The sequence below is a fragment of the Columba livia genome, chromosome 4 (genome assembly GCF_036013475.1).
Source record: "Columba livia isolate bColLiv1 breed racing homer chromosome 4, bColLiv1.pat.W.v2, whole genome shotgun sequence".
Classification (NCBI taxonomy): domain Eukaryota; kingdom Metazoa; phylum Chordata; class Aves; order Columbiformes; family Columbidae; genus Columba; species Columba livia.
In genome coordinates, this window is record NC_088605.1 from 34,230,294 (window position 1) to 34,241,596 (window position 11,303).

At 43.0% G+C, this 11,303-nt stretch overlaps 1 protein-coding gene across 1 annotated transcript in view; it reads right to left on the minus strand.

The window, feature by feature from the left end:
* SNX25 (sorting nexin 25) overlaps window positions 1-6,809 on the minus strand; it is an 86,123-nt gene extending 79,314 nt beyond the window's left edge. The window contains exon 1 of the mRNA XM_065061176.1: window positions 6,057-6,809. Within this exon, the coding sequence (XP_064917248.1) occupies window positions 6,057-6,506 (450 nt within the window). The 5' untranslated portion in view covers window positions 6,507-6,809. The remainder of the gene's footprint in view (window positions 1-6,056) is intronic.
* Window positions 6,810-11,303: the final 4,494 nt, after the last annotated feature.

The window sequence follows — 11,303 nt, forward strand, 5'->3', positions numbered from 1 at the left end:
GTCAAGCACAATACAATGCAGAGCTGAAGATGACACAGGATACAATAGAAAGAAACAGAAAGGGTTGCAAGACAAGACAATAAAACTCTAAATATACATGATGGACAAAAAACTGCATGGAAAACTAAGTCTGCTCATCACTAAGAAGTTATGGGACAAATAAGTGAGACACTGAGTCTGAAAAACGTTTCATTTCCTGAGATCAGTCTCCTGTGATAATAAAGTTATCACTTCAAAGTTACACCCGCAGCTAATCAACACATACAGTCCTCACAGAACTTCATTTCTGAAAAAGGTTATAAATCCATAAGGATAACAGATATTCCACAGATCTCTAAAGATAAACTGTAGCAGAAACGTCCAGACTACAGGCCCCAAAGTGTTGCAGGCCCCACACTGAACTGAGCATTTGAGATTCATGCAACATTACTTTAACATTTTTAAATATTCCTGAAATTGGAAGGCAATGCTATAATATCTGTTGATTATTTTAATTTCAAGACCTGCCTAATAGCTAACTCACCTACATCATCAGAAGCTGTTAACAAGCCTATGTAAGAAATAACACTAAAACCAGAAGTATTAGACTCTCAGTTCTGTTAAAAACAAAACTTAAACACATCCTCTCCTTTTTAATCCAGAAACAAGTGATAAATGAAAAAGAATGGCAGTAGATCAGACTATTTGGTTGCAAGCCCATGAGGATCTAAAACAAGCACAACAGAAGAGCAGCAAGCAGAGACGGTAATGACTGGCAGCAGTAACAGTAAAAATCATAATGGAGCAGAGAATGAGACAGACCATGGAGCATGCTTGGCTTTCGGTTGATAAAGATCCCATAAACACTTTCGAAGGCTTACTAAGGTGTAAAGATCCAAGACTGCAAGTTAGGAAGTTTCTTGTCTCCCTCACAGCTGCTTCAAACTGCTCATCACCTCAAGAACTGCTTTGCATCACCCTTGAAACTGTTGCCCACAGTTGGCAAATCTTCCACTCCCTACAGCTACTGGGGCTGCTGCCAGTTTACCTCCACAAGTTCCATCGGTGGGAAAAGTCCAAGAAGGAAGGAAAATAAAACTGGGTGTCCTTTCTCTCCGCTTCCCTTATGTTCATCAAAAAAAACAGAGCACTCTGCTTGGATACCGTGGCAAATTCTCAGCCTAGGTTAAGCTATCATCTCATCTGAATCACGCGGAACACTTCCAATAATCTCACTACTCATCCTCCTATGGTTTAAATAAAAAACAGTACTATCTTCCAGGACCCAGAGATTTCAATGATTACATGATCCAATGAGAAGAGACTTACCCATGCCCTCCCATTAATGTCAGATTCATAAAGAGTCCATGATCAAGGACAGAGCAAGCCTTTAAGAACATAAAACACGGTCACATTTGTCTCCCTCAGAGCCAGAAAGAGTAAACTATTTCTGAAAACAGAGAGCTACTGAACAGAAGAGAATGAGAGTGACCAAATACGTCAGGAGCTGAGTTTTCAATAAATACTCAAAACTGTTGGCTACTGTTAGTCATAAGAAACTAAAGCCAGGACATTACAATAAGCCTACCCTTTTTGCTGGCAAAACACACATTTATTACTTTTCTGTTAGTACTACAAGACAGACTAGGTAGATCATTCACTATAAAGAGAACCACGCATTTAATCTGAATTTTAAATGCAGTCCTTAAATCTAATAAACTCATTCCCAGATTTTGCATTATGTAAATGAAGTTGATAACCCAACTCTCTATCATTCAGAGTTTTTGCTTTGAATCAGAGTCAAAACACTATGCTGAAAAGAAAACTCTCTTCTGCCAGTTTTTTTGGCAGAGAAACAACTCACACTGGAAACGTGGGAAAATGTGTTTTCCATCCCCTTCCCACTAACTTGTTAACATGGCTCATTGTATGAGTCAAAGCCATCTCCCCTACGACCACACAAGCTAAAAGCCGCATAGGGAGCAAGCTTGAATTTAAAAAGGTGACACATGTTCTAACCCGGTCTATCTTCCATATGAGCAAGTCCACTGATACTTGAAACGTGAAAATCCCCTTCGAGACCTACATTTTTACAGATTTACAATTGGGTCGCCGTGCCTTTTTCTTGTCAGCATTTTGCTGTCCTCCTCCACCACAAGTAACCTTAACCTAAAACAGCTCCTGAGAAGTGCTGAAAAATACCTGACAATAGCATAATGTACAATTTAAAGGTGTCATTCGATTCCCACTATCAATGGAAACTACTTCCCAACATTATTAATTCCTGCAAATACTTAAATTATTAAGTAAAACAGTGTTATGAGTTGCCTGTACACCCTTCTTCCCTTCTCTTTCCAACGAAAATATAAAAGAACACAGGAAGAAACACACAGCTTTATGCAGAAGACTGCCCAGATACACCTTGCAATCAGAGCTCTCATGTACAGGAAGACTATGTTGAAAGCACACTTCACTGAGGGGATGTAAACTGCACACCTTGCTTTGCAGTTCTCAGCAGATTTCAAACGCTCTTGCTGAGACATCTGAGTTTTATCAGAAAGTCTTCACCTTTCAAGTCCCAAAAGGGTTACACAAACAATATCTGGGCCAAAGCACAGCTTCACATTTGGAAAGATGGATTCTCTAGCAGCCAGTTCAAGCAAAATGGAAAAGGCACATACCTCGCTATTCTGAAGTCTGAACCCACCACACAGCACATCCTCACCCAAGTTATTCACTTCCATGAACAGGTCCACAGAAATCAACAGCAGGGAACTCACATTGTAAGTGCTTACAGAATTGAGAACTTAAAAAAACTCCCTTTTTTTCAGCACAGCATAAAGAACTCTATTCAAGTCTCTTTGAAGTTGATCAAGAGTACTCCCACTCACTTTCCCAGAGCTGAGCTTGAGTCCCACTAGAGTAAATATTTATTACCAAATACTTAGTGTTTCTTCATTTCTTAACCCCAACGAGAAAATCATTAAAAGAACGAAAAATGAACCTATCTGCCTTGAGTCATGTACATACAACACATGCAAAGCAAGATGCCAGCCATAAAATTATTTTCTAAAAAAAAAGGTTTAAATTATTAGGCCAGAGGGTTCTTCCCTATTCTTGAGGAAGAGACATAACAAGGTTGAAGAAATTATAGCTTTACAGTCATCATACTACTGTCTCCCAGAAAAGAAAAGACAACAGGATCACAAGGCTCTACGAGAAATGGGAGAGTAACAACTGAATTATAATAAAGCAATGTAAATACAAAAGGATGATACATAGTAAAAAGATTAACCTACAAATTTTTCAAATATAAATGTATGGAGGAAACTTCACAATAAACATTTTAGTGAATGGCCTACATTTCTATATGCTGCCTATCTAGACACTATTATTTTCTTCACCTACACGTTGCTGAAGCACTAATTAAGAAATCAGCTAAACATATACAAAACTGTGTTCAAAAAAGTACATCAAAGAGCTTTGTGGGCCTGAAGCCATTTTGTATCAGAAAGAAATCAACAAAACTAAATTGAAGGCATGAGAAACCCAAATAAGATGCCTGGAACTACAGCTCCTTTTCAACATTCCCTTTCATACAGCCAGGTTAAATTTTGTGAACAGTGCAAAGAGGGAAGAAAGACAAATTTTAACTAGATCACAGAGAGGGTAAAGAAATGATCCCAGGAAAAGGACTGCAAGCAGGTACTGCTGCTTTAGCAGTGACTTTTAAGTAACGGATTTCAATTCCCTTCTGAAACAACGAACACATAGCATAGAGCTACAATAAATCCAACCACCACATACTAGACCACAGAAAGCAAGAGCAGGTGCGCACTATTTACATAAACAAATCCAACAAACGGACACAAAAGGAGAACATCTTGAAGACAAACAGATAGTAACATACCACAAAAAGATGGTGTGTGTGGTTTAGTAACTGAAGTGATAGTTTTTGTCTCTGGACAGTTCTACTTTCATTCCTGTTCAGTGGTCTTATGTGTTATGTTTTTCACAAAGGGAGAGAGAAAGGGAGCAATTTTTTTTTTCTTCAATTCTTGGCTTCCCAAATTAAATCAATTTTCATTGTTTGGCTCTTCCACAAATCTGGAAGTTGCTCCTCATTGTGGCAACAGGGAGATTACAGTTATTAAGTTTATATAAAGATTTTTTTGTACTATGTATACAATACATTCTCCTAAAAGTAAATTAACGCTCATCCACATGTTCAGATAACTATACCAGCACATAAACACCACTGGAGCTATGGCATTATGAGTGAAGTATTTAATCTTGCAAATCTGAAGGCAAAAGGAACTAGTTACTGATGCATTTTTCTTTTATCTGTTTTTTTGTTGTTGTTTCTGTTGTGTTTTTTTTTTCCATTTGGTGTAAGGTAGTTGAATGGTGAAATGCAAAAACATACAGTACTTTACTAACCAGGTGCTTATGCATTTAATTCATATTTGTTCACAAGCATTCCTACACCAAAAAACAGCTGAACAATCCCTAGCTGTACCCACCTAATACAATACGTACAGGGCAGGTACCTTCTGCTTATGACTTGTGGACTTCTTGCTTCCCCTGTTCCCTCTTCTAATGCTTGTACACACTATTTATTCTTCACTCCCTTCAAAAAGTTGAGTATGATGTTGAGTCTTCAAAGCAAAGAAGATTTTAAAATAATCTACCCAGAAGACAAAATGAGCATCACACACACACACTGCTACAAACAGATCCTGAACACACCTTTGAGAGTTGTATTATTCACTGAAGTCACCAACCCCCATCCCTTCAACTGACAATAATGTTCTGCCAGATACCATTATGCAGGCCTAGAAATTGCTCACAAACACACGTTCTTTCCCTCTCTAGGTCAAAGAATGGAGGAATAAACCACTGCTGCAGGTCATTAGCCAATTTGATTAGCAAGATGGAAAGAAGGCGAACTATTTCAGCGAGTGATTTCTAACAGGTTCTCTGCCCTGCCAGCACTCTCTGCTTTCTGAAAACTCAGCTGCATCGACCACAACCCAAAAACACAGAAGCAACAGGGTCATCTACTTGCTACTAACAAGAAGAGCGCATCTAAATGCAATGAACTGGGTCAGCAGAACAGTTAGCCTGTACACCAAGGTGGCACAAATTTTGCTCCTTTTTCTTTGCAAAGCACTCTCGGGTACCCTCCATGACACTACCAAAGTGAAACAGTACTTATGTGGTACTGTCTGCTGCTGCAGCACTTCACCCCGCTAAGGTCTATGACTCAGGGGTGAGGGGCCATGCACACATCCCTGTGACCCATGGGAAGAGCAGGAGCACAAGCAGACCTTCATGTTCAGCAGCAGTTTTTTTGCACCTGTCTAAGATCAGGTCTGGAGTGTTGGTTGACTTGATAGGGAGCAGGGGCATGGATGGGAGGAAAGTTATTTTGACCAGCACCTGCAGTCAGTCTCCAAAAACCTTGTGCTACCAGTCCCATTCAGAAGAAACCCAAACAACACTCCTAAGCAGTGAGCTACAAAGAGCACATGAACATGAGTTAATATGTTTTAGATGTACAGAAAATGAATTTGTTTACCTTTTGCACAAGAGGTCTGCAGCTGTTTGAGAACACATTGGTACCTCCTTAAGGCATTATGATAAGGCTATCTAAAGCTGCCCAACTTTAAAGCACGCATTTAAGCAAAGCTACACTGGCTCTTTCGACACGTCTCCCTCTTTAACTAATGACATTTTAACTGAAGGAGCAGAAAATTATTTGAGACACAGCCAACAACAAATTGCTATATGAGCGTTCCCGCAATCCGAAGGTCTCTCTCAGAACAAAGTCTCGATTTTCCCTGCCAGCCTGCTACCGTCCAGCACAACTTTTCTCATGTAAAGCGCCGACGAGCGCAGAGAATGGGCAGGCTGCTGCGGCCGCGGGAGGACAGCGGGACACCGGGTTTGGGTGGCCCAGCACTCCGCGCCGGAGCGAGGGCCCCGTCACCCCGTCCCCTCCTCCCGCTCTCCCGCCGCTGAGAAGGAGAGGGCGCGCCGCCCCGCCGCCCGCCCCGCTCGCCCCCACCACTTACCACCGTGACCCGCAACACCGGAGCGGCGGCGGCGGCGAACTCCGGCGGCGGCAGGCGGCGGCGGCCGCGACAGACGAGGGCGATCAGGGTGCCCAGCGCGGCAGCTACAGCGGCGCAGCCCGCGTAGAGGGTGAGGCGGAGCAGCAGCAGGGCCAGGCACGGCGGCCCGCCGCCCCCCGCCTCGGCCCGTTCCTGCCCCAGGTGGACGACGGACACAGCCAGCAGCCCTAGCCCCGCCGCCAGCACGAAGCGAGACGAGCCGGGATCCTCGTCCTCCTCATCTTCCGCCGTCTCTTCCTCGCCGCCGCCGGCCACAGCGGCGGCCGCCGGAGCGCTGCGGCGGCCGGCCTCACCGCTGGGGCCGTGCGAACCCGGCGGGCCGGGGGCGGCAGCCCCCGCCGCCTCGGGCTGCCCGGCCGTACTGCTAGCGCTGTCGGCACCGGGGAACATGCTGCTCCTGGCGCCGCTGGGAGCAAGAGCATCTCCCGCCGCGGCAGCCCCCTGCGAAGGTCGCCGCTCTCGGGCCCCCTTCTCTCCTCCGCCGCCGCCTCCGCCGCCCGCCGCCGCCACTGGCACCGCTGCGGCCGCCGGGGGAGCCGGAGCTCATGCCCGGCGGCAGGCGGATGCGCGGCGGCCTGGCCGCTTCCTGGCGGCCCCTGAGAAGGCAGCGCTGCCCGCCGGTGGGCGGCGGGAGCCGAACGCCGTGGCGGCAGCCGGGGAGGCCCCGCTGTGCCGCTCCGTGACCGGGAGGGGGAGGAGGCGGAGGCGGTGCCTGGCGGGCGGGCGGGCCGGGGACATGTGCTGTCGCCGCGCCGCCCCGCGGTCGGGACCGGCCGTCCTGCGCCGGAGTGGGCCGCGCGGTGCTCCGCTGTAGCGCGGCGCACAGGCCGGGCAGCTACTGCGCTCGGGCTAAACCAGGAGAGGGACGTGCTGCCCTGCGGGATACCCGCCCGCTGCGGTGTGGAGCAGGGACCCGCGGAAAGCTGGGGGCTGCAGGCCGCGGCTCTGCCCAGCGGGGCCCGGAGTGGTCTGGCTGTTGCACCGAGGCCCTGGAGTGCCTCTGAGGTCCAGGCCCCCTCATGAGTAGGCGCTGTACGCGGCCCTCTGCCTGTACCCCTTTGATCAGCCAAGGGAAACCATAAGTAACTGTATTAGCTGGAATATTATCTGGAATATTGTGTGCAGTTCTGGGCCCCTCAGTTCAGGACAGGGAACTGCTGGAGAGAGTCCAGCACAGAGTCACAAAGATGATGAAGGGAGTGGAACATTTCCCTTATGAGGAAAGGCTGATGGATCTGGGGCTCTTTAGCTTGGAGAAGAGAAGACTGAGGGGCGACCTCATTGATGTTTATAAATATATAAAGGGTAAGTGTCACAAAGATGGAGCCAGGCTCTTCTATGTGACAACCAATGATAAGGGGCAAGGAGTACAAACTGGAACACAGGAGGTTCTATTTAAATTTGAGAAGCAACTTCTTCACAGTGAGGGTAACAGAGCACTGGAACAGGCTGCCCAGGAAAGTTGTGGAGTTTCCTTCTTTGGAGACATTCAAAACCCACCTGGACACCTTCCTGTGCGACCTCATCTAGGTGTTCCTGCTCTGAAGGGGGGATTGGACTAGATGATCTTTCAAGGGCCCTTCCAATCCCAAACATACTGTGATTCTGTGTGATTTCAGATAAAAAAACTTGATAGAGCAGTGATTTAAATGATATAACAGAGATTCTGCCGAAACCAGCCCCAGTACCCCAGACAAAGCCTGCAAGCACTCCCATCACTACCCCCACCTCCTCTGGTCTGATGTTTTATAACTGCTTGTGGCAGATTCTGACAACAAATTCCTCATATGGCAAAAGCTCTGCCATATTTCAGCTGTGCTTGGGATCCTTGTTCACCTTGCCATAGGTGTGGTGCAATGACAGGTTCACAGCAGCTATCAACCACAGCCAGAGTGGGAGGCCTTGTTCTCTTCAGAGTAGGAGTGAAAGACAATTCTTTCCTTGAGGAAGCTAGGCTGTGCAAAAGTTGATTTATAAGCATGGTTTCATTTTAAGAGCAGTATCCCATTGGGATAGTTAAACACTGCATAAGTGTTTACACGTATTCAGACTTGTGGGAAACACTTTTCAGATTGCCACTACTCTGTGCAAAATAGCCCTGAATGTTACCTTTTAAACAACGGCTTTTGGTGCTGGGGTTCAAGTCCTATTGATTTATTCGCATTCTGTAAAAAGTCTGTAAACAAAATTGTTTCCATATACACATGGCGTTATCTATTAGGGGTTTGCATAGCAATGTATTTCTTCTCAGAATCCCAAAGTAATTTCAAAGTGATTTTAGCTCCCATTTCAGTCACTAATGAAAAGAGACACTGCTCCTTAATCTGATCCAAAGTCCTTACAGTAACTTAAATACTATTTTATTACACAGTTTATTCTATTTAGTGGATATTCAATTGCACAAAGACCTTTTATATGCTAGCTCAGACCATTCACAGTGTGTCCAAAATTGATTATTTAAGTAGTGTGACTAAAGGTGAAAATCACACCATAACAGTGAAAATACTAATGCAATGACAGTCCATTGCCATGTGAACTACCATGTGCCAAAAGATCTTGATGCTTCACCAAAGGGCTTGAGGAACAAAGTTTTTTCAATACACCTGATCAGTAAGACCAACAGAGAGTGGGTCTTCAGAGTCTGAAAGCTTTTGGATAAAGCCCAACATGCCAGAAGGTTTCCTATAAAGTTATTTTATTCTCATCAAGCAGAAAACAAAAAGCAAAGATCCATCTCGCAGCACACACTTTATTCCTCAAAGATTTCAGGAAATACAGGGCTTTGGACTGAGTTCAAGATCTATTCTTGGATCTTAATAAAGATCCACACGAGAAACCAGACAGAGTGTGTGGAGGCCTTCTAGTGCAAATGCATTCAGGAAACTGCCCGGGCCTCTGTCAAAACTACTTAAGGGAGCTGAATTTTTAAATTAACCTGAAGCAGAGCATGTAATGCTGTTAGTCCTGTGTAAACAGAGATTATTTTCTTATTAGAGTATTAATTCTCAGAAGTGGAGAGGAAGAGAAAAAAATAAACCTACCTGCAATAACAGTTTAGTGCTGCAGTGCTTACGCACAAAAACAGTTCTTGTCTGAATGAGTAATCCCACCAATTTTAGCTAGGATTTGCACATCATACCCCAAATTAGATACGTCTAAATCAACTCCAGGGTGTATCCACAGAGGCAGAGGGAGATTTAGTTGTTTTTCTTGTAGTTTGTAATAAGATTCTATGACTTTTCAACCTGAGGTACAATTCTTAATATTTGAGATGACATTCTAGCTCCACTGAAGTCAACTGCAATTTTCAAGTTTACTTCAGTGTTATTTGAACTTCCCCTTTTGTACTTTAAAAATTACTTTTCTGTACAAGACAAAAGGACTTCAGAGGTCAATTTTCTGAACTTGAGGTTATTTTATTCTCCTTCTGTAACTATTTACTCAGTCATGGAACTAGTTCATAAGATATTCAAACTCTACCTTGATCAAGCATTACAGCAAATACCGTTCCTACAAAGCTAAGACTATTTTAATCTTGTTTGAAAACAGAAATTATGTCTGATTTGGGAGAAGAGTCAGCATCTTCACTCTCTTCCTTTGAGCTAGGAGTGTAATTTACCTGTTTGTAACATGGCCTTGACAAGGCCCCACTGGTCTGAACACTTTTACATCTGTCTTTACTGACAATCTTGTAACTTTCACCTTCACAGTACTGCAAACTTTGAACTTCAATAAATTTGCATCTTTAAAATGTTTAGACAAGCCTAAAATGAATACTTTCCTAAAGTTTTTTTCACATTTACTTTCTGTTTTGTGAGCCTTTCTGGCTCAGATCATATTGCTATAAAGGTTTGCAATTTGCCATTTCTCAATTGAAATAGAAATTTACACTATAGGGGGAAAAAGATGCATAAAGCAAATACTTAGTTCATATTTTTAGCATACTTACAATTTTGAATTAATTACATGCATTTTTGTAATTGTAGTTACAGTCACATTAAGAGTTCATAGAAATTCTTAAAAGCCTCTTGGGCACAAAACCCAGAAGTGTTCATGAACTTTTAAACCTGGTAGTATGGAAAAGTGATAACTAACACTGATAGGAACAAACATAGGAAAGAGAGAAACAATATTTACTGGATAGTGGATGCAGTTGATTTCATGAACCTTGGCTAACAGAGCAAGAAAAAAGGAGCTTATCTGTTATGTTTTCTCAGTGTCTTAACTCTTATTTGATACCTTTCAAGAAACTCAAGAAAATGATTGTGGTTATTTCTCAAAGGCTAGTAGAATGAAGGTGCTCAAAACTGTCAACATTTTTTGCCTTTTAAAACTTCCCCTACAATGGTAGATGCTTTGGACTTGACTGAAAACATAAAATGCAGCACATTTCAGTGGAAACCATATAAACAATCTGTCAACATTAAAGCAGAAAGAGCTGGTCTGATAAAACTTTATCTCAGTGTTTTTATATTACAACTGGAAAACTTCTACTTACACTGTCTTTTTACAATAATGCCATTGTAAGAACATTAAGATATAGACTTTACACAATCATATACTATCTTTCCATTAGGCACCATTCCTCCTCTACTGAAGATGAGTTGAACTGTTGTCAGAAGAGAACTATTAATTTTGTTGCCAATATTTCTACAAAATATGTAAGTTACACTAATATTAACTGAATTTAGGTTTTTTGCTATGCCTTTTCAAGACAATAGCATTTTATTTTGCATATTTGCAGTTAGGAACCCAACACACAGGAAAAAAAGAAAAAAAAATTTAAAAAGACAAAAAGCACCCAATGTGAGGGACCTAAGACAATTTTTTGAGTGCTCAGCATTTTATAGCCCTTGATGATTTCCAAGTACAGCTTTCACTGATTTTAGCCACAGTTGTGATTATTCAGCATTTCAACAGTGAGTCAAGAAAGGTTACAGAAAAATAAGAATGAAGCACATAGCCAGGCATGAAAAGTTAGTCTACATAATTTGCAGAACCTCCATTAAACACTGTGTAGCACAAGTAGGACTAGACTCTAGTTAATGTAGAGACGCTCATCTGTCTCAATCAAGATATTTTCTTTCTTTTCTTGTAGTGTTCTGACACATTCACTATTTATATTTAAAAATGTGTCTATATATATACACATACACACACACATATATCTGTGCCTCTATGTGTATG